This window comes from Oncorhynchus mykiss, chromosome 7 (genome assembly GCF_057628025.1).
Source record: "Oncorhynchus mykiss isolate SJ-2025 chromosome 7, ASM5762802v1, whole genome shotgun sequence".
Taxonomy (NCBI): Eukaryota; Metazoa; Chordata; class Actinopteri; order Salmoniformes; family Salmonidae; genus Oncorhynchus; species Oncorhynchus mykiss.
Window position 1 is genome coordinate 40,710,461 of NC_143028.1, and position 24,538 is coordinate 40,734,998.

The 24,538-nt window shown below is 40.9% G+C and overlaps 2 protein-coding genes across 3 annotated transcripts; one reads left to right on the top strand and one right to left on the bottom strand.

Moving 5' to 3' along the window:
• The first annotated feature begins 14,234 nt into the window (after positions 1-14,234).
• On the top strand, positions 14,235-17,524 carry LOC110527877 (uncharacterized). Its single transcript, XM_021609459.3, has 5 exons — positions 14,235-14,631; positions 14,994-15,633; positions 16,195-16,431; positions 16,725-16,977; positions 17,096-17,524. The coding sequence occupies exons 1-5, from the start codon at positions 14,456-14,458 to the stop codon at positions 17,170-17,172; spliced, it is 1,383 nt and encodes a 460-aa protein (XP_021465134.3). The 5' UTR covers positions 14,235-14,455; the 3' UTR covers positions 17,173-17,524.
• Positions 17,525-17,558: 34 nt separating this feature from the next.
• LOC110527878 (microphthalmia-associated transcription factor-like) lies at positions 17,559-22,281 on the bottom strand. 2 transcript variants are annotated; one of them, XM_090240963.1, is made up of 9 exons: positions 22,060-22,281; positions 21,330-21,557; positions 21,008-21,103; positions 20,718-20,820; positions 20,348-20,431; positions 19,909-19,962; positions 19,720-19,795; positions 19,442-19,589; positions 17,559-19,302 (listed from the first exon to the last, which is right to left on the bottom strand). In XM_090240963.1, exons 1-9 carry the CDS (start codon positions 22,090-22,092, stop codon positions 18,913-18,915), a joined length of 1,212 nt encoding a protein of 403 aa, XP_090097089.1. In that variant the 5' UTR covers positions 22,093-22,281; the 3' UTR covers positions 17,559-18,912. The 2 variants fall into 2 exon arrangements, with proteins under 2 accessions (XP_090097089.1, XP_090097090.1); XM_090240964.1 differs by lacking the exon at positions 20,348-20,431 and having other exon boundaries at positions 22,060-22,206.
• Between the last annotated feature and the right edge of the window lie 2,257 nt (positions 22,282-24,538).

Consider the following 24,538-nt stretch of genomic DNA (forward strand, 5'->3'; position numbering starts at 1 on the left):
CAAAGTTCATGCCATTCGCAACCAAAGCTCACGCTGATGTTGGCTTCGTTCTGTAGTTATTATCTGAACCATTCTGACATCGGACCGTCGTACTCACATCCTCGGAACAGGAGGTTATATTGTCGTCAAGGCTTTATATAGGAAGGGAGAGGAGGGCGTGTTTGATGGTTTTATAGCCCATGTCCCTTCACAGGGGCGGGCCACTGATTGAGCAGAGAATGAAAACCCAAATCTCACATTTTAGAAGATAAAATCACATTTCATCCCATCACGAATAATTTCATATTCAAACATTTAAATTGAACAACAATTCCATGTAAATCCGATAACTCTGATGTGTAGACTTTCCACTGTAAAGTTTATGTCATCTTATCATTGATGAGAATGTCTCAGATGACAACCGAACTGACTTAATTCATATTCAATAAGTACCACCTCATATGTTCAATTGGTCAGTTTACCAGAATATAGTTCATTTCCCTCCACCTTCTGATGTTCCCAGAATCTCTATGTTAACCAAGGGTTTTGCACATGTAACATCAGTAGGTTAGAGAGAGGAAAAAGGGGGGAAGAGGTATTTATGACTGTCATAAACCTAACCCCAGGCCAACGTCATGACAACTGTGTGTCACAACTTTCCCTGAAGTCGCTCCTCTCCTTGTTTGGGCGGCGTTCGGCGGTCGACGTCACCGGCTTTCTAGCCATCACCACTCCATTTTCACGTATCCATTTGTTTTGTCTTGTTCCCTGCACACCTGGTTTTCATTCCCCAATCATCATATGTATTTATTCCTCTGTTCCCCATCATGTCTTTGTGTAGGATTGTTTTGTGTTAGGCTGGTTTGTTCCGTGTTTATTGTTTACATGAAGATTGTTACTTTGTTAACTTTATATAGTTTATAGTCTATTTTGGCGCATTTACACTTTTGCCTAATTTTGGTTGGAGGTTTTTGACACAGCTGCGTCTCTCCTGCCAAATAAAGTGGACTGTTCACACCTCTCTGCTCTCCTGCACCTGACTTCTCCACCAGCAGCGCCCAGCCTAAACACTGCAAAAAAACAACGCAGAGCTCGTCTTTCAAGCAACTTTTTTCTAATCATCACTAGTCGCATCATGCAGCCTTACAATGTATTATCAAAAAATATATCACAACCTTTGTAGAACAACTAAAGTTACATTAATAACTAAATTAAGCATATAGGAATACTTATTTATTGGTTAACCGCTCAACACAGAATAGTTGCATGTGTGCACTCCCTCAAATAATTTGGAGAAAATATCCTATTTTATTCAGCTTTGTTCAATTGCATTCTTTTTACTATAAAATACTGCCATGGAATTCTAAGCAAATCTTGTCTGCTAGAGGAACTAGTGTTGCCCACAGCCATTTGGCATAGGCATATCAGGACATAACATAACGACAACTATTTCTTCATATCATGCTTCTTTATACCTGTCTAAAATAAGTAATGGGTTTATTGTGAAGGAGAAGGCTATATTACATTGATTTATTAGACTTTTTTAAATGTAGATATTTTAAATGTAGATCTGCATCAGTGGCTTGTAGGCTATGTGTGGAAGCCAGGAGATGCTAAATGTGTTTATGTTAATTAAACGGTCAATTACCATGAGACCGAAAGTTATTTGCTTGACAATCACTGGCTGATGAAATTACGTGACCGCCACAGCCCTAGGTATATTCATTTGAATGACAGTTCCACTGCAATGACTCCCTCTATTCTGCTCACTCAGGTCAAACACTGCACATCCTCTTCCCAATACAGTCAAACAGCATGAAAAATATGACCATATATATTGGAATATATATTGTTAGCATGTATAAATGCACTATATATACAAAAGTATGTGGACACCCCTTCAAAATTAGTGGATTTGGCTATTTCAGCCACACCCGTTGCTGACAGGTGTATAAAATTGAACACACAGCCATGCAAACTCCATATGCAAATATAGAATGGCCTCAGTGACTTTCAACGTGGCACCGTCATAGGATGCCACCTTTCCAACAAGTCAGTTCGTCAAATAACTGCCCTGCTAAAGCTGCCCCGGTCAACAGTATGTGCTGTTATTATGAAGTGGAAATGTCTAAGAGCAACAACGGCTTAGTCGCAAAGTGGTAGGCCACACCAGCTAACAGAATGAGACCGCCAAGTGCTGATCGCGTAGCGCGTAAAAATTGTCTGTCCTCTCAACACTTATTACTGAGTTCTAAACTGCCTCTGGAAGCAATGTCAGCACAAGAACTGTTCATCGGGAGCTTCATGACATTAGTTTCCATGGCCAAGCAGCTGCACACAAGCCTAAGATCACCATGCGCAATACCAAGCTTTGGCTGGAGTGGTGTAAAGCTTGCCACCATTGGACTCTGTTAAAGCATGACAATCCCCTCGTGCACAAAATGAGGTACATACAGAAATTGTTTGTCGAAATCGGTGTGGAACAACTTGACTGGCCTGCACAGAACCCTGACCTCAACCTCCATTGAATACCTTTGGATTGAATTGGAACGCCGACTGCGAGCCAGGTCTAATCACCAAACATCAGTGCCCGACCTCACTAATGCTCTTGTGGCATAATGGAAGCAAGTCCCCTCAGAAATGTTCCAACATCTAGTGGAAAGCCTTCCCAGAAGAGTGGTGGCTGTTATAGCAGCAAAGGGGGGACCAACTCCATATTAATGCTCATGATTTTTGATTTTGGAATGAGATGTTCGACGAGCAGGTGTCCACATATTTTTGTTAATGTAGTGTACATTTAATGCTCCTCATCCTGTGTGTCTGACCATCATTCTCCTGAGATGGGGAGGGGGGAAAAACACATTTTATTCAGCAGATGGACAAAAAGCTGTCATTGTGCATTTTAATTGGACATTCACGGCTGCTTTTTGGTACCCTACTTGGCTAAAACAAGTCCCATCTGATTATGCATTATGACAATATTATAACAGATGTCCAGACCAATAAAGTAAATTCCTTCAGGACTGCTGGTAATGTGAGTAATTGATCACTTTTTTTATACCGGCCTCTATTTACCAGCATGGTCCTGTTTTACAGATTACCCCTGTAGTTGGGACTGAGGCCCATATGGTACAGGAGTTTATTGGCGATTTGACTATACTGCTGATGAAGTGCTGCTGTTCCTCTGGAGGAACCTGTAGTAGGATTTCAACTGGGCTGTGAATAACTCAGATTTCACAATGCACTCAGTAAAATCTGAAAGCATCTTCCGCTGCTTAAACACGGCCCTTGGCACAGGCAGGCAGGGTTGTTGCACAGGAACATCCTTTACATGTTGGACCTCAGGTTGCCTTTCTTCCACATCCTCCCCACAGCTCAGGAGACGGATGTTTATTATGATGCAAAACTGCCTTTAATGAGCAGCAATCACAACTGTGCGTTTGCAGCGGGAGAATAATGGGGGGGGGGTTGGATAAATCACTATAGCATTGGCCTGAATAAACAGTGATACGATGAAGATTAGCAGTAGTAGCAATTATACTGTTAGACATAGATTGCATTTGAGAAATGGGTCACCAAGTTCTCTTCCTCTAATGTCACTTTAAGCTCACTAAAAGACACTGACATGGCAATACTATAGAAGCCCAGTCAAGTCTGTTTGCAACGCTACAGAAACAAACGGTATACAATGGTGTTCTGGTGCAAAACAGCACTGTGATGTGTATTACATGTACTTCTCAGCGTAGGAGACATCAGTGCAGCAACAAAGCTCATCTCATTATTCTTCACTTGGCTCACCATTCTTCACTTGGCTCACAATACATGGAGATGAAAGGAAGACAAATATACAGGATAGATAGAATCATCACTCACCTATTAGACTGGCCATGGACGCTGTGTTATTAATCGTCCCATATCCTTGCTTCAGCATCACATGACCTGCAGCCTGAGGCAAGAATTCCGGGGGAATGGATGCATATTAGGAACATTCTTCACACTTTTAGTATTGACACCCTATTGCTGCATTTCCATTGAAGATTTACCCCAGTGTTTTACCCAAAAGGCTCAGACTTTTCTGTTTCCATCTTTGCAGGCCGGCACCCGTGTCTCACTGGACCATGGCTCTGACGGGAACGGATCTAACTTAAAGGCAAGGCCCTTACTACTTTTCAGCTTGCATTTACATAACAAGGGCTAACTGTGAACTTTGACACCTTCTCACGTAGCAACATTCCTGAAAGGAGGTTGTTGATTCTGCTCGCCACAAATCTTTAGTGGCCGACCACAAGTCTTTAGTCTTTAGAGCGACAGGTAGACTAGCGGGTAGAGTGTTGGGCTACCTGACGCTACCTACCCGAGCCACATCTGTCGATGTGCCCTTGAGCAAGTAAATTAACCCTAATTTACTCCAGCTGAACCTGTAAAACAACACATTTCACTGCACCTATCCAGTGTATGTGACAATAAAACATAATTTTTGTAAGTCCATTTTTGTGTGTGTCACAGTCCTGATAGAAACACAATATCACTAGAGCTGACATTAACGTAAAACCTTAGCGACCCACTGGTGTGGGGGTAAGTCACAATGGAAAAGCACCATTAGTGCACACTTTTCATTATTATTCATACTTACTCAAAGACCCTAACTCAAACTCTCCTATATATTTCATGTGTAATTTACAGGCCAAACATTCCCCCCAATACACTTAGACATGTAAGCTGAACTGAAATGCAAACTATATTTTTCTATGACACAGTTATGACTCTCTGAGTGATGGAATAGATCAAACAGGCCTACAGTAGTATACAGTAGAGGAGTTAAACACCTGACAGGACATGAAAGTCTCCTTCAAGTTGACATCAAAGGTTTGGTCCCACTCTTCCTGACTGGTGTCTTCACTGGCTGAGTTCATGTGTATCCCTGCATTGTTGCATGCTATTTGGATCTCTCCCCATTTGGACACAATGCTGTCAATCATCCTCTCAACATTCACGGATTTGCTGATGTCAGCAGTAATCACAATGCAATTGATCCCGGTATTAAATAGTAGTGGCTGTTTAAAATGTGACAATAGGCAACATGTCTAGACTATGGATTAAAAAGGGTAACCGGGGTCCCGGGACTGTCCCGGAAAACAATCTCCACATTTCAGCTCAAAAAATTATGACAAGACACAGGAAATTACAACATTTCCCCCAAACGTTGCACTAATGCAATTCCACAAAATGAACAACATGCGCAGCAGTAGATTATCAAAAAAAATTATAGCATATTATCCAAACAGGTTGTCGCATGGAAGCCTTTAGCCTAGTGTATTTACTTCACACAAAGTCACCATAAATTCAAAGCACACGCATAATTGACAGTGCCGGACTTCACATGCAACCTGAAAAAAGTTAATAAACCCTACAGGAAACCACTACAGTATAGCTCATAAAATAACATATCTCTTTGGGCTGTCATTGCGACTCTTCAGACAGTCCCAAATTTGACAGGCCTATGCACATTTCACTACATAGGCAAGTCTGTTAAGAATTCAGAGGCATGAGGGAAAATTCTATCATCTTCTCCTGTCCTAGAGCCTAGGCTATTTTTCTATCCAGTTCCAATCTAACATGAATCTCGCATGAAAATTCCTAACTTTATTCTGTAATCCATAGGTAGCATTATCAAAACAACGTCTCTCGCCTATGCATGTCAAAATCCTGGTATGACATTTCCCCTGCTTCTCTGCGCTGTCTCGTCCTTGCTGCCCATATGAGAGCTTCGGTAGAGAATGTGTGATCAACAAACTGTATGAGAGTAGACACAGATATTATTAAAAACAGAGTTGGTCCCCGATAAGATACCTTGATATTTAAACTATTTCCACTTTTCATCTCCATGTTATTCATGAGCTAATATGCTATCTGTATAATCATCAACTTGATCTGGACAAATATAGGAGATATTCTGTCATTAGTTCAAGGAGGTTATCTAGCAAGCTTTTTAGCAACTTTGGTCATTTGACTTTAGTTTGACTGCCGTTACAAAGTTTGTATGATTCGACAAAGCTATATTCGGGGTGCAATCTGTGTGTCCTGAGTGCGCTCTGTGTGGAGATAGTCTACTGCTGAAATGTGCTGAATTTATTGAGGAACATGATAAATAAGAATTTATGAAAGGCCTGTTTCGCAATTCACAACAATGTCACTGGCAATGAAAGATAGTTACTTTATCACTACGAAATATACATTTGATTTGCTCTGAAATCATTACATAGTGGCCCAGCCAAGCCAACAAGATGGCACATCGCCTCACTTATTTTGGGAGAACCCTGGCATATTGGCCATATCTTGGTTTTAAACACTTTAAATGGGCACTTCTTGTTTTTCCCTGGGACTCTCTGGATAAATATGAATTATTCCCGGTATTGAAACTTGGTAGATTTTTGGGAAAATATTCATCCCTAGTCTATACTGATAATATTGAAATATAATTTATATAATTCTTTGTCTCCATATGTAAAATATGGTGCACATGAAAGTTTTTTTGACATATAATATAGTCAGTTGGCCCTGGAATTTTACAATATACAGTATTTCCTCTACTTGTCCGTGAGAGTAGAGTACCATCTGCTGGCAAATACGTGGAAGTGTAATATGAAATGCCAACACTGTAACAAACAATCATAGTGTTGTTTTCTACTGACAAGTCCTTACCTTTCAGCCACGCCCTGAGCCTTCCCTTGATCCATGTCCACGACAGCCACCTTGGCTCCAGCCTCTCCCAGAGCATGTGCGAACGCCCTGCCTATACCCTGGCCTGCCCCTGTCACATAGGCCACCCTGCCGTCCAGACGCATCCGGTCCAGGATCGACCGCCCATTCACACCACGGAATATCACATCGTATGTTACCTTGCTCTGAGACACAAGTTGTGAGTAGTAAACGATCTGGGAAAAAGTCTGTATGAGCTGTTAAGTACTGTAAAGGCACCATTTGACTTATGGTAGTAGTAACCACCGTTGCCAATGAACAATGGAAGTACCAATGCTAAAAGTAAACTTGGACAAAAGATTAACTAAATGTGGTTCTGAGAATGTGTCTTACACTACTTGTACCTGCACCTACTCCGCGGATGATGCTGATCCCATCTCCGAGAGGAAGAATGACCTTGAAAACCAAACGCTTCCTCATTAACACAAGAGAAAATACCCTGTAATCATCCGCCACTTTACAAGCCACGTCTCCCCTTTGGCCTGCTCCACACGAGGATCACTTGTGACAAACTGGTTAAAATCTCAGAAGCGCCAGTCCATTTTCATCAGCGGTGTCCTTTAGGTAGACCTTAGCTTTGAACAGAGAGTTATCCACACATATCACACCACTCAGCCGTAGGAGCTTGTGGTCCAGGATGAACTTGTAGTAGTTGATGTAGTTGTTCTCGTCGGCGCCGACGAAGACCACGTCAAACTACTTGGCTGCTGCAGCCATTTCCTTTAAAAAGAGACAATATTATCGGAGCACTGAACCATTCACTGTCATTGAGCTAAATGTACGTGATGCAGTGTATTTTCATTTACCCCTACCAGACACGCAACTAATGGTTATGTTATATAGCATAGCCTACATACTACACTCATTTAATATTAATATTACACTTTTAATATAAATAGTTGTTTCCATTAAGTGACTTGGTTTGCATTGTATATCCACATGACATCATAACCTGGTTATTAAACAAGCAGATCAACACGTGAAATCACTGCAGGCTTATACAACATGCTTTAACTAGTCACCTTCATGGTATCCATGGCAGAACATATATTTACTGTTTCCTTCCTGCCATGTGGAGACTTGTCAAATATGGGCTGAGCAAATTCTTTAAGATGTGGCTCGAGCTCACAGGCAACCGGTGAACCATCCTCGGGCAGTCCTCAGCCATTGACAGAGCCCCATAGCCTGTGAACATGCCTATCTCAAGGATCATCTTGGCTTTACTCATGTGAACCAGCATTTTCAGAGTCTGGCCTGCCAATTAAATATAATGAAAGATAAATATTTAGCACATTTAAATATGTATCTCTCTAGCCATGCATCCACTCAACTCTACCCAATGCAGGTAATAAAGACAGCTCACCTTCCACATGCCCTGTGATGTGACGCACTCTTTCGAAAAGCCGAAACTGAGTTTTGCCCGACCTCGAAAACTTTCTCCCAGTTGTGTTCCATCGTTGTGTTCCAAGAGGTTCAGTAAGACTTGTGCATGAGAAACCATGCATGTGCACTGTGTTTGTGGGACAGACACAGGAAATACTCACTGATACAGTTCGGCAAGAGGTGCACTTTACTGGCTGCTCATTTCCTCCAGGTAGCCGTCTAGACCACACGCTATGTCCAGGGCCTTCTGTAGGTTGACTCTCAGCTCCTCTGGAATGTTGGCACTGCTATCTCTTTGGCTTTGGTTAAAAAATCCACCATGAATTCCATTAGGGTGTCAGAGACTGCAGAGAATACAATACAAACAAACTGTACACAAGCCTATACTGCATAGGCCTAATGAGTACTGTAGACCATTATTAGAGACAGGGAGGCAAAATTAGAGACAGGGAGGCAAAACAAAAACAAGGTGATGATTAAGGTGAAGGAGTGATTCTAATGATAAAGACGTGTTATAATCTGACAATTCAGACTACTCTGTGTCATAACAGAACTACACCACTAGGTGGACACAGAGCTCTACCAAAGACTGATGAGACCTGGAAGGAGGACTAATGAATTACCAAAACAGGTTGGGTTATAACCTTTGCATATTTGGAGCCTATTTAATTGAATTCAAATCAATATTATAATGTTTCATTTTTAAAAGCAAATATAACCCAGTGAGTACCGTCCGACACCCACATCCATGGACGTTGAAAAGATATTGTCATTTGGTCCGTCCTCCCTGGTCTCTATTTCAATGTCCACAGGTGTCGTTTTTCCCCCTTCTATAATTGGTTCAGATTTGGTCCGGTCCAGACCGGCCTTGATTTCAACATCCACAGACATCTGGTCCGGACTTGATTTAATGTTTACATACCCTACATTTTTCATCTCATATGTATATGTATATACTGTACTCTATATCATCTACTGCTTCTTTATGTAATACATGTATCACTAGCCACTTTAACTATGCCACTTTGTTTACATACTCATCTCATATGTATATACTGCACTCAATACCATCTACTGTATCTTGCCTATGCCGCTCTGTACCATCACTCATTCATATATCTGTACATATTCTTTATCCCCTTACACTTGTGTCTCTATAAGGTAGTAGTTTTGGAATTGTTAGCTAGATTACTTGTTGGTTATTACTGCATTGTCGGAACTAGAAGCACAAGCATTTCGCTACACTCGCATTAACATCTGCTAACCATGTGTATGTGACAAATAACATTTGATTTGATTTGATTTGAACATAGACGTTTATGACCAAATCTGAGCCAATCATAGATTTCTATGTTTCACAAGTTTGGAAAGTACAATAATGTAGAGTATAGTTCAATATAATACAGTAGAACATAGTACAGTACAACACAGTATAGTAAAGTACAGTATAATGTATTATATTGTACTGTACCCTACCGTACTTTACTGAATGGAATAACGGTGCCGGAGGGGATGGCTTCCGTTTTACGTGCTCCTAACCAATTGTGCTACTCACATTGTTTGTAAATTATTTTGTACTTAATGTTTCTGCTACTCTCTCTTATGACGACTGAAAAGAGCTTATGGATATCAAAACAGCGATTACTCACCTTGAACTGGAGAAATATTTTTTTTTATGAGTCTGACGAAGGATACACTGGTGCTCCCCGACCAGGCCCAAATCCATGAGTGGGTATCCCGCCTCTACTATCCGTTCTATTGGCCAACGTGCAATCACTGGAGAATAAACTGGAAGAGCTCCTTCAAGACTATCCTACCAACGGGACATTAAAAACTGCAATATCTTCTGTTTCACAGAGTCGTGGCTGAAAGACATCATGGATAATATACAGTTGGCTGGGTTTTCCGTGCTTCGGAAAGACAGAACAGCAACCTGTGGTAAGACGAGGGGTGGTGGTGTGTGTCTATTTGTCAATAACAGCTGGTGTGCGATGTCTAATATTAAGGAAGTATTTCGAGGTATTACTCGCCTGAGTTATAGTACCTCACGATAAGCTGTAGACCACACTACCTATCAAGAGAGTTTTCATCTATATTTTTCGTAGCTGTCTATTTAACACCACAAACTGATGCTGGCACTAAGACCACACTGAACCAGAAGCGGTGCTCCTAGTAGCCGGGGACTTTAATGCAGGAAAACCTAAATTCGTTTAACCTCATTTCTGCCAGCATGTCACATGTGCAACCAGAGAAAAAATAACTTCCACCTTCACTCCACTCACAGAGACGCATGCGAAGCTCTCCCTCGCCCTCTATTTGGCAAATCTGACCAGTGACTCGCTCAATACGGAAATGGTCATATGACACGGATGCTACGCTACAGGACTGTTTTGCTAGCACAGACTGGAATATGTTCCCGGGATTCATCCAATGGCATTGAGGATTATAACACCTCAGTCACAGGTTTCATCAATAAATGCATCGACGACGTCGTCCCCACAGTGATCATATGTACATATCCCAACCAGAAGCCATGGATTACAGGCAACATCCTGCTATGCTCTCAGACGAACCATCAAACAGGCAAAGCGTCAATACAGGACTAAGATTGAATCCTACTACATCGGCTCTGACGCTCGTTAGATATGGCAGGGCTTGCAAACTATTACAAACTACAAAGGTAAACCCAGTCGCGAGCTGCCCAGTGATGGGAGCCTACCATACGGCTAAATGCCTTTTATGCTTGCATCGAGGCAAGCAACACTGAAGCATGCATGAGAGCACCAGCTGATCCGGGCGACTGTGTGATCGCACTCTCCGTAGCCGATGGAAGCAAGACCATTAAATAGGTCAACATTCACAAGTCCGCGGGGCCATACGGATTACTAGGACGTGTACTCAGAGCGCTGACCAACTGGCAAGATCTGGGGACCCATGCCAAACCTTTTCAATCTCCTGAGGGAGAATAGGCGTTGTTGCACCTTCTTCCCAAATGTCTTTGTGTGTTTGGACCATGATAGTTTGTTGGTGATGTGGACACCAAGGAACTGGAAGCTCTCGACCTGCTTCACTACAGCCCCGTCGATGAGAATTGGGGTGTGCTTGGCCCTCCTTTTCCTGTAGTCCACGATCACCTCCTTTTTCTTGATCACGTTGAAGGAGAGGTTGTTATCCTGGCACCACACTGCCAGGTCTCTGACCTCCTCCCTATAGGCGGTCTCATCGTTGTCGGTGGTCACTGTTGTGTCGTCTGCAAACTTAAGGATGGTACTGCAGTCATGCTTGGCCATGCAGTCATGGGTGAACAGGGAGTACAGGAGGGGACTGAGCACGCACCCCTGAGGGGCCACTGTGTTGAGGATCAGCGTGGCAGATGTGTTGTTACCTACCCTTTCACATGGGGGCGGCCCAGGGTCCTAACCTTAGTGATAAGCTTTGAGGGAATTATTTGAACGCTCAACTGTGTTCAATTGATACCATTCTCACGTGGCTGTTCATTTTGTCCAGGTGGAAAAATGCAGTGTAGAGTGCAATAGAGATTGCACTTGATTTGAATTGAACTCTACTGTACTGTACCGTGCTGTCAAACTTGTGAGACTGACTAAATCGTTTTACATTTACATTTTGGGCTTTTAGCAAACGTTCTTATCTAGAGCTACTTATGGTCAGTGCATTCAACTAAGGTAGAACCAAATATCACAGTCATAACAAGAAACACATTTCTGTAACCGTTACTGAGAATGTTATTGTAGTGTTCTGCAATTTTTTTCTGTTGGTCTGAAAACTTTGAACATGATCATTGCCAGTTCTAAAGCTTTTGAAAAAGTTAACATAAGTGCATGTGACAAATGGGTGTAATAATACATATTCCATAATGCAATCTCCAGTTTGCTCCATTTTCCTATATATATATATATATATATATATATATATATATATATATATATATATATACGGTTGAAATTTGCCCATAGAAATAATGACGAAAAATAAAGTATTTTCAAGGTCAGTCAAATATGTATTTTCAATGTCCGGAGAATATGGATTTTCAACATCCGAAATAAAAGTATTTTTAACATCCGGAAAAGATGTATGTTCAACTTTCATCCAGAGACGAAAATGAACATAATTTCAACGTCTGGAAAATATGCATTTTCAACGTCATTTTGCTAACTGGGAATCGATTATGTGTAGACTATGTTCAAGTTTCCTGTCATCTTCCCAGCTGATATTTGCCCTCCTGCATCCTAAAGACAGCAACTATGTAGCCTAGCCTATCAACAACATCAGCTCATTCATGCCAGCCTGGTCTCATAGGCTAGACAGAACATAGTAAATGTAAATCAAGGACACTTAAATTAGTATTATATGTTACGTTTGCTATGGTTACAAAGACAGATGGTTACTTAAGGCAAAAACGAAAGAACGGTGTTTGGTCGGGTGGATGGGTGGACGTATATCCAAAGGTTGCGAGTTAGAATTTCTTCTTGGACAACTATAGCGTTGTAGCTAATTAGCAACTATTTACTACTTTTTACCTACTTTGCATGTTAGCTAACCCTAACCTTAAGAAACCCTTTAACCTAACTCCTAAACTTAACCCTAACCCCTAGCCTTACATTAGCCAGCTAGTTAATTTTAGAAACCTAGCCAGAATTCGTAACATATTATACATTTGACATATTTGTAACATAGTGTACGTTTTTCTACTTTTCTAAATATTGTACATTTAGTAAATTCGTAACATATAATAAATACTAAGATATACTAAGTATTGGGGAATAACGTACAAAATCATACGAAATGCTCTGAAACCAGGTTGTTCATTCGAGTTTCTACAATCACTATGTTGGAAAGACCGACAGAGAAAAAAAAAGACTGACAGAGGCATTTCAAGGGTGTACGCTCGGCTACGCAACGCTGGGATAATAATACATTAAAACGTCAACATAATGACATTGTATCTCGACCATACCTTTGGCAGCGTGCATGGTGAATGCCCACGACGTTCGTAAGACAAAATGCACAACAAGTAGTCAACTCAGTTAGGTCCCACAAAAGTGGCTTGCGAATCAGCAGAGACTCTCTAACGTTACCTAAAAACCCGTTTCTGTTTTGTAAATTGATTTTAATTGATGGCTTGCGAAACACGTCGAAACAACTATGCATTTTTCTTAGAAAACCGTTCCGCTCACGTGCCCGTTGACGAAGATTCTAACAGTAGCAAACTTTTAGTGTAAACCAACTAAATGTATTCTCCATAGTGAGGGTCTTTTTTACTGACATCGAGTGGGCACAAACCATTATTCTGTGTCAACGGAGCTGAAAGACTGCATACTTGCATGCCAAGTCATGCGCTCCTGTATCTGTCCTGCGACATTTGAACGTTACGAGCTGTCCCGTCGATCAGGCATCCACAAGTGCGACAATCCAAGTGTGTAAACAGAATTAGCTTGTAATACATGGCATCCACAAGTGCGAAAATCCAAGTGTGCAAACAGAATTGGCTTGTAATACAGTGGCTGGTAAGGTTGACCTGTGAACATGAATATCGTGTCACAAACACACACTTTGTCTTGTAACTGTTTCTATAATTTAACATACATCAACTAAACTAAAATGTTATTACCTTATAGAAAATTTGGCACACACAAAAAAATGGTAGACTAGAGCTGATAGAAAGATGTCAAATGATCCCCCAAATCTTTCTCTCATGTTCATCAGTTACCCTACTGATAGCAGATTTCCTGGATATAGGAAGACTGAATAGGGTCAGAAGTAGTTTAAATACATGATCCTCATATGCTGCCTACCAGCTATTCCATTTAAAAATATATATTTTCCTGTGTAATACATGTTCATTTATTACAAATGTTTGTACCTTGCATTTTGCATATTTTGAGGGAATTTAAAGACTTGACTTAGATATAGATGTGTGATCACATGCAATTACACATTAAATACGTATTGAAGTATTGATGTGGAGTAAGAAACTGCTTGCAATTAATTGCATTGTTTAATTTATTTAAAAAGCCTTAATATTTTCTATATAAATGGTAATTCCCTCTTTACATAAATCTCTACCTTCTTTACGTCACTGAACCAAATTGTATAAGAACCGATCACGTGGGGCCACGTGTAAGGTCCGTGTAGGCTACATTTGAACCGTTTCAGGGTTTTGGTAACACTTTCGTAAGCGCACTGATCATTATAGCTCCTCCCTTGGTGATCTTCTGTCGAGTGGCGAGTATATATACAGACAGTAATAAGAGATGGATATGATGCTCTATTTCTTGACTCCGCATCTGTCACGCATTGTCTTCCTATTCATAAGATGTCGTATGTTGCAATCACCGGGAAGACACATGTGGAAGAGCCACTGCAATGCCACAATATAGCAGTGGTAAAGAATAACGAGTTTCATTTAGTTCAAGTCAATGGTACATGGAAACGCAAAACGGTAAAGAATTTTAATAAAAACTTGAAAGGTCGAGTATCAGCTGCCAAAATGTGAGTAAAACTTTTATGAAAATATAATTAAGGTCTGCAATTGATTAAAACGAATAAAAACGTTATACGGTATAAAAGGTATAACAAATCTGGTTTATGGTTTATACATCTAAATTCGTTCTTTCTTAGATCCACTAGACAGTGATATACAGTGAATATTTATTTCACCATGTGAAGAGTTGTCACGATGTTTACCCATCCAGACAACACTATCATAGTCATTTGCAAACACATTTCTTCCACATTATTTAGTTACCACCACAGAAAAGTGAAATGGTGTGAAGTTACATTTACCCCCAGGCTTTGTGCTCCAAACATATACTGTACAATTTGGCAACTCAAACCAATACATCATGTTCCAGCTATGAGAGCACCATGGAGCAAGGCACCTCCTGGACAGTGATCAGTCCCATCGTCTTCACCTACAAGGTGATTGAGTCCCTGGGCCTGCTGGACCCCAGCAACGACACCCTGCTCCTGGGCCACATCAGGGACCCCCAGCAGCAGGAGGCCCTGAGGAGCAGCATCAGCACCAAGCCCCTGAGGCGCTTCGTGGTCATGGACCAGACCGTCTACAACCTCTATGGCTGCCAGCTCACAGACTACTTTGAGGCTCGTAATGTTCTCTACAGGATCCTGCCCTTGACCACCACAGAGGAAAACAAGTCCATGGAGCTGGTGATGAAGATCCTGGAGGAGGTCCATAAGTTCTCCCTGGACAGACGCACAGAGCCCATTATTGCTATTGGTGGAGGGGTCTGCCTGGACATCGTGGGCCTGGCGGCTTCCCTCTACAGGAGACGCACCCCCTACATTCGTGTCCCTACCACCCTCCTCTCCTATGTCGACGCCAGCGTGGGGGCAAAGACTGGGGTGAACTTTGCCAACTGTAAAAATAAGCTGGGTGGCTACATCCCCCCGGTGGCTGCTTTCCTAGACCTGTCCTTCATTCAAACGGTTTCCCGAAGACACATCTCCAATGGGCTGGCCGAAATGTTAAAGGTAGAGTAGCGATGCCTGACAGCAAACACATATGGATTGGATATATGACTGTACATGAACTTAAAAATAGAATCTTTCATTTAAACAAAACACAAAAGCGGTCACCCCTGCCTGTGTTTTGGTAAAAAAGCTGAGGGATGTAACCACTCGCAGATTCATAGACCCGGCTATGGATGCAAGGACTGGCCATCCATGATATCAAACGTGTAGTTTTAACTATACGTTTTGAGGCTATACGGTGTTTTGTTGATATTTACATTGTTTACAAACATTGGAGCTTGCATTTTGGGCTTTGATGGGTTATGACAGTTGAACTTAAAAATGCTTCATGAGCTTAGTTATCTTCTTTAACAAAAATCAATGGGTATATATACTTATTCAAAGTCCAAAAATGTATGTAACAACTAAAGATTTTAGCTTTAAGATACAATAATGTGCAATCTGACTTTATACTGTAGAGAGCAATATATTCTTAGAGAATATGTTCATGCTCATTTGGCTCTGTAGATCTGATTTATGTACTATTTCGTGTAAATGTAATGTAAACATATGGCCCTACAGATGGCCTTGATGAAACACAGAGGTCTCTTTGAGCTGTTGGAGACCCACGGTCCGTTCCTGTTGGACTCCAAGTTCCAGTCTGACAGCGGTCTTCATGGGGACAACAAAGACGCTGCCTCCGTGTCCACGCGCGTGGCCATAGAAGCCATGCTAGAGGAGCTGGCCCCCAACCTGTGGGAGGATGATTTGGACAGACTGGTAGACTTTGGTCACATTATCAGCCCAGAGCTGGAAATGGTACAGTAGAATCAATTATGTTCCTCTGCACCTTAAATAACCACAAAGCCAAATATTTACATGATCTACTGCATGTAACTGGGTTTGAACCATTATGTCACCCTGTCACGTTTGTCACCTCTTGTTCCATTTTGAGTGTAACTATGTGCCAAATGAGAATGGTGTCAAGTTTACTCACGCCTGTTCATGTTAGCTAGTGACTAGAAACGGTGTGGCTCTGTGCAACACTCCACTCTAGAGAGCTGTGCATGGATATAGTACTGAACACTGAACACTGACCCTCTTGATTGCAGAAGGTGCTCCCATCCTTGCTGCACGGAGAGGCGGTCAACATCGATATGTCCTACATGGTGTATGTGGCCCATGAGAGAGGCCTCATGACAGAGGAAGAAAAGCTGCGGATTATAGGCTGCATGGTGGGGCTGGAGCTGCCTGTGTGGCATCAGGACGTTACTTTGGCACTGGTGCAGCACTCACTTTGTGAGAGGCTGAAGCACTCTGGTGGACTGGTCAGGATGCCTCTACCCATTGGCCTAGGGCACGCAGGTAAAGGAGATAGAAATGAATTTGTCAACGAGAGTTCAGCATATTAACAAAGATTTTTTTAAAATGCATATATATTCAAAGATGGTGTTAACAATCCCGTTCCTCTCTCCATCTGCAGAGATCTTCAATGACACGGGTGATGAAAGCCTGTACAGAGCGTTTGAGAAGTGGTGTGATGAGCAGCGACTACAGTGACCTGAACTGGTCACAAAGACTTTGTATTGCTGTAGATGATTTATGTTGAATGATTGAAATGATTGGAACAAGGATGTGTCATTTCTGCATGACACTTTGGCCCAGATATCTGGAATGCTCAACCATTTTTCCATAGTTGTAGATGATATTTGTTGGTGCTGTTGATTTTTCAGATTGACTTGATTTGATTGGAAATAGCATGTCCTGTCTTGTCATATTGAACAAAATCAACCCCACAGTTTTATTACTATGTTACAAAAAGGGATTTTCATCAAAACTGTATGTTTTATGACTTTGTATTGCTATTGATGTCACTTTTTCGTCTCCATTAAATCATTTTTAAGACCTTAAATCACTTTTGTCTTACATACATCATTACAAACACATTTTTAAAGCACAATGCGCTTTAATATTGCACAAAATATGTATATTGAGGCTCATTAAATGCATTTTTTAACTCCCCCTAACTTTTCTGAAATGAAAGGCACTTGTTCCAGAGCTCCACTGATACTAAATTGTATAATGTTTTCAGCTTACCTGCCACCGAAGATAACACAATGATAGACAGTACAAAAAAATCACTTCATACCTCTGACCCTCGTACACGGGTCCAGCAACCACATGATTAGCGCAAGTCGAGGACTGAGTGGCACAACACAATAAATAATAACATTCATATTCAGGTTAGGTCAGATAAGTGGCTCAGAAGACATGAAATAGGGGAATGTGTTGGTTACATCAACTACATTATTTTATAAATGGGCTAGCTCCTACAGTCAACCATCTTATAGAAAGTTATTTAAGGAAATAATATTAGTAATTATAAAGTAATATTAGGGATAGTATTTCAGTACTTCACATACAAGAACAATGCTGGCAGGTGCTCCTTCTGAGCTAAATAACTGTTTGAACTCTTCAAAATATTATCTTCATGTGCATTACAACTTTGTATGGGATAAGAGCACAGATGTAAATTATATGGTAATAGCCAGGGGAATAAAAATAAAAATCGATTCACTTAATTTAATACTTAATTAAAGACCTACTCAATAAAAAAACAAACTCCCAAAAAAATCACAAAATGTTTATATTTACAGTGTCGTTTTGTACAAATATCTTCACTTTAGCTATCACCATGTAGGGGAAAAAAGTCATTAAAAGGGCATTCATTGTTCCTGCAAGTTGTTTCTTATTCGCAAAAATAAAATTGTGGCTTTCAAACCATTGCTTCTGAATTTAATTTAAGGGTAAGAGGTATTAGCTCATCTTAAATGCTTAGTACAATGTTATTATCAGTTAATGAACAAAGTATTCAACTAAATATATATTTCTGTATGATATCATATACTGTCATAAACAAATGTTTTAAACTAATTTGACAAATAGTCATGACATGAGAAAAATATCAAATCTTGTCATGTTATTGTGCACTTTCTCTCAAATAATTCACCCATGAAAAGTTCATCTTATTGTACAGTAAATCTCAGCAGCCAGCTAAGGAGCAGAGTAGACTAATCTGAACCGTCCGATTTGGTTCCAGACAGAGACACAATGATATTGCAAAACAAACAAAAGCAAAATACAGAATGTCTGTAGACGAGGGAAGGAAAGCTGGAGGACATCTTAGGATGCCAGCACAGAAGTGTCTCATGGAATAGATCAATAGCAGAACCTAGTAATAACAATCACAGTAATAACAATATGCTAAAATGTGAGTGTGACTTGAGCTCGTGGGCAGTGCTAACAACCAGGATTATTCTCCTCCATGCTTGAGCTGCTGCTACGCCTGCTGCTGCTGTTGGAGGCGTCTGGAGACACGGAGGACAGAAGGGATGATATGGGTGACAGGGTGTTGTCTATTATGTCCTTCAGTTTAGTGGAGGCCTTGTTGGAGCCATAGGCCCCTGGTTCCCCTGCATCCAAAGGGCTGTCATTGAAGTGGATGGTGCCGTTGTTGAGGTCTAGTGTGGTGGTAGGGGACATGTCGGGGCCCGACTTCTGGTACAGGTCTGACGGACAGTCTCCTAGGATGGGCTCCTGCTTGATGGCTCGGGCCATCAGCTCAGAGGAGCAGAGGGAAGGGGACGGCACAACCGCAAGACCATGAGCCCGCGCCTGCATCTCCAACTCCTACACAGACACACAGAAAACACAAGAACACATAGATACTTATATTGGCTATACATTTCCAGAGGATTTAAGTATAATTTTTCTTTCTTCTCAAGGTGCCCTTGTGCTACGCTCACTGGCTCCCTCTGGTGGTGCGTACCTGTATGCGGAGCATCAGATGGCGGTTGGCATGCTCCAGCCTCCTCTGTCTAAGCTCCAGCTCCTTGGCTCTCTGCTGCTCCCTCTGCAGCTTCCTGATGTAGTCCACCGAGGCCTTCAGAATGGTGCCCTTATTCCAGCGCATGTCCCTAGGGGACAGCAGGGGACAATAGTCTACAGTCAGCGCGTAGCGACTAAGCAGCTGATCCTTAAACTGCATGAGCACGTACGTCCTAGGGAGGACGGCAACATTTTTGGTCGATAAACTGGCCTACTCACGGATCATTTGACTTAGGAATCAAGGTTCCAAGCTCTTTGATTCGATCGTTGATGTTGAACCTCCTCCTTCGTTCAACTACAAGGTGAAGAGAAGCGGAAAAGCAGAAAATAAGGAGTGAGTTTTAATATCATGTGAGGGACACATGTATCCCAAATAACTGATTACTCCTCTTTGCCGAAGAAACTCACTTAAGTTGTGGTTGTCCTTTTTTTGTCTCTCCTTGGCCATCGCTCGGACCTCAGCTTCTGGCCGGAAGGGAAACACTTTTGAGTGGCAAGTGAAGGTGTCTTATTTCTTACCTACTCAAGATGATTTACAACCCTTTTCTAGCTAAACACCTTTCATGTAACCCATTGGGTATCTAAGCTACATTTCTACTGATACATAGATCTAATTTGTCAATACACACAAAATACTTTACAGAGGCAATTGTAAATACCTGCCTTTAATGCTGCCTTTCATATCACAAAAATATCCAATCTGAATCCCCACTGAATCCCCACTGAATCCCCACTGACATTTTGGTTCAGGTACGTTAATGAGCCACCATGAAAATAGTTTAATAATGTGTTTCAAAAAAGGAAATAAACAATCGTTTGAAAATGTGAAAATCTAGTGACAACGTACCAACTGGAAAGCCCTCGGGCCTTTGGTAGTTGTCAAACTGGCCACAGGATGCAGTCTTGTCAAGTATGTTCATCATGCCAGGAGCTTAAGTATTGGTAAATTATTTGTAATTTTTATTTTATTTATAGCTAACAGTATGTTATGCATTTTACAAATTGCACACAATATTGACGCATATAAGCTTCTTTAACTGTTGGTATTAGTATATCATTAGTATACTATTGGTACATCACTACGATGGTTTCATAAACAAAGTTTTTTTTTAAAGATCTATTTGTGATTTGACAGGGTTGACGATATTTAATATGGAGATGCTTGGCTGATGGTGTCTTGTAAATAATTGGTTGTACTCGGCAGACCAAAAACGTACCTGAGAATTCCCTTTTTATGTTGGATAAACTACCAGGGCAGGCGTTACTGCTGGTAAGTCCGTGGTTTCCATACATGTCCAGAAGGTTACCAGATACAGGGAGCTGAGGAAAGGAACAGAGCATTCAATGATTGCAATGCAACATGTATTGATATTGATATTCTAAAGCATGCAAAGCTGTAGTTCCTTTTCAGTAAATGTGTTGTGTACCTTCCTGAAGATTAGAGTAATTGTTATTGCACTTTAACATTTGAAAAAGTTGTTATGTATTGGGAAGGATGTACATTTACGGTATTTGTAATCTGGAGTCCGGGGTCCATAAAGCCAAGAATATCATCATTATAACTGGTTTCCAAGCTAATAATGTCATCGATGACATCGTCCATCTGTAATAATAAAACAAAAACATTATAAACCAACCTAAAGTACCAGATTTGTATTCAAGTAATGTTCTGAAAGACAACATTGAAAGATGTACCAGAAATCTATATGCATTTTGTACCCAGTTCGCCCATATTCCTGAATAAATCCATTGTGAGATCAAAATGAAAGAAAAAGAACAGTGGAAATGGTACATGCATTGGATCTCTGTGTCCTCTCTTTTATGCCTACCTCCTTCTCACAGTTTGAGGTGAGGGTCAGCAGGGCCATGGGGCTGTTGGGGGCAGTGCTGCCTGGGCCGGGGGGCATCCCGTGCTCTGGGGGTTGGCTGTGGCACTGCAGACTGCTGGCCTGGCTGCCAGGCTTACCCCCGAGGGTGGTGGACAGGTACTGCCTCACCTGCTGCCTTTGGGCCTGCTGGATGTGATACTTGGTGGGGTTCTCCAGATGGCTCTGCACCTTGGTGGGGGGAAATGAGAGACGTTTGAAGACGGCGGAAAATGTTTCCAAAGTTAGTTTTGTTCAGTGTCGGTAATGAGGTTCCTGGGGTTAGACCATCTCATCCTATGGAAACATATAGTTATCCAGTGAAATGTGGCTTTGCTCTTTGTAAAATGTCTCACAATTAAGATCTGTGAGATTCTGTGGATTGATCTTCAGACTTGAATGCATGTCTGAAGAGCAACACATGGATTGTACAATCATGAACAATAAACCAAACCTTTTCAATCACAGCCTCTAATTATACGCCCCTTTCTTTCTTCTACTCAATGACAGTGAATTATACAGTGCACCGAGGACAATGTCATGAATACAATGCATTTATTTATGTTTGTACAAATATAGTACATACATAAATATGACATTATACTAATACAAGTGACACTAACACTCATATCAATACTGCATACTGATAGGAAACCAAACCCCCCAAAAAACAGTTGGTAATGGTAAAACTCACCTGGTAATGGCTGTATTCAAGCATCTCCAACATATTGTAATTTGTATGATAGTATGTATCAGATATCCCTTTTGTCTGGACAGTCAACTGTGAGAATACAAGGCTACCATGTGCAAACAAGAGGACAGGCTTTATCAGTTTAACTTATTAAAGGCAAACCCCTAATTAGTTATACAAGTTTGGAGACAGGGGGAGGGTACTAGGGCTCATCCTCTCTATGTTGTGTTGTTCTAGCTAAACTACGAATTTATGTCTTCACAGCGTTCATTTGACGTCAACATCTCCGTCTCACAAAGGACTCTTTCTGCTAGTGGGTTACTAGTTTCCAAATTGAAACTCGCTCCCGGCTAACTAACGTTTCATCTTTAGTTCCGCTCATCTAGTATAAAACATTATTTTTTCTGAGAACCCGGAATACAATTGACACCACTGTTCCATTACAAACATTGCGTAACAAAAAGATTAATCCAAAAATGTAGCAGGATTTTTAGAACAGACCATCCCACTACCAACTTTCGGATTGGTGTTGCGTGTTAAACCTAGTCTCCCAGTGGTTCCCAAATGGTGTGCCAGGATCCACTAGTCTACTAAGTCATAGCCCGTTCCTAGTTAGTCTGCAGCTTGACTAGGGTTAAAAAGAATAGGGGATCACAAATCCAGCTTAAAATTGATCACAGGCATGGCACAAAAGTAGAATCACTGCTGGTTTGACACCTTAGGAATATGACATTATCAGAAACAAATATTACTGTTTAATTAGGAAGATGAATATATGTCAATACAGTTTAATAGTTGATCTAGACCATTAGACCTGTATGCCAATAAAGTTCAACCCTGCTTAGAAAAGTTTCTGGCTTTCAGAAGACACGTGCCCATTCATGTTTCCAAAACCATGTCAAATATGAAAAAATAAAAGACACTGTAAGTAGTTGTATCTAACACAAGGGCTAACTGTACTGTATATAAATCAGTTGAGATCCCTATCAACCGAGAATATTATCTCATCCTCACACCCTTGTACAGGAAGATCATTTGTTTTGACAGCTTTTGGTCTGTCTCTACATGTACAAGCTATGAGCAGAGTGCCAACTGGGATTTCCACAATGCAAAAAAACTCAAACAGTTATTAGCTCATTTATAGAGCTATTCATTTATACATTTTTGGTATAGACAAGTGTGTTACTAAAATTGTTAGAAAAATCTTTACATTCTCAAATCGTACCAAAATTCCTCCCTAAAATCCACTACCAGAAATGTTAAGCTCACAACTGACCATTCGATTTTAACAAAGCTGGCCCATTATTCTGGGGCAGTCATTTAGTTAAAACTGCAGGGGTCATACCTGGAGCCAACACCTGTGATGCAGAGCAACCTGGTCTCAGAGCAAAACAAATGATACTTTACTAAAATCCATGCCATTCCATAGAGTACCACAGTATGTGTCATAATACCCATAAAACCTAGGAGTCAAACAAGGAAATGGTTCCAATCGTTTTCCCACCATACAATTTTCTCATAGGGGATTTTAGAAACACTTACAATAACGGCTGTGTTTTGAGTATGCTTACTCTGGCGTGACATTTTGATAACTGTGTAAATCTCTCTAGGACAAGGTGACTTTTATCAATATATTTGCCTGTATCCACTAGGCAAACATAACTTATTTTAAGTGTTTCTAAAATTCCCTATGGGAAAAACTAACGGTGGAAAAACGATTGGAACCATTTCCTGTTTGACCGCTAGGTTTTATGGGTATAATGACACCTCCACTATGGGGCTCTACTTTGTATGAAATGTTACTTTATCTTAGGTTACATTACATTGGCTTACTAATGAAATAGTGGTCGTACAATATAATACGAATTGCAGGATGTATAGTATCCTACGTCTTGATTGTTTAAGATGATATATTATGTTTGACTGCTTTAGTGTGATATATTACGCTCTACTGCTTTAGTATGATATGCTAGGGGGTAAGGTTAGGGTTAAGGTTAGGTTTAGGAGTAAGGTTAAAAGGTTAAGGTTAGGTTAGGGGAAGTGTTAGTTAACATACAAAGTAGTTGCAGAGTAACTAAAAATAATAAAGTAGTTGAAAAGTTGCTAAATTCTGATATTGTCCATGATGAGATTCAAAAACGCAACCTTTGTGTTGGTGGACAATAGCGTTATATACCAACCCATCCACCCTGACCAACCAGCCTCCTTTTGTTTTTGCCTTACGTAACCTATGTTCATACCAAACGCAATATATCATACTAATTTGGGTGTCCCGGATTTACGTAGGCCAATGTAGTGTTATCTAACGTAAAGTAACATATCATACTAAATGGAGTGGCATGAATTTTTGTCAAATATACTAAGTTTTGCAGAGAACTGTGCAGAGCGCTGTAGCTAAGCCTATCCTAGTCTAATGTTGCAGACAACTCCTCCCTCTCGCACCTAACATTTGTAATTAGACTCTCTTCTCTATCTACCTGTC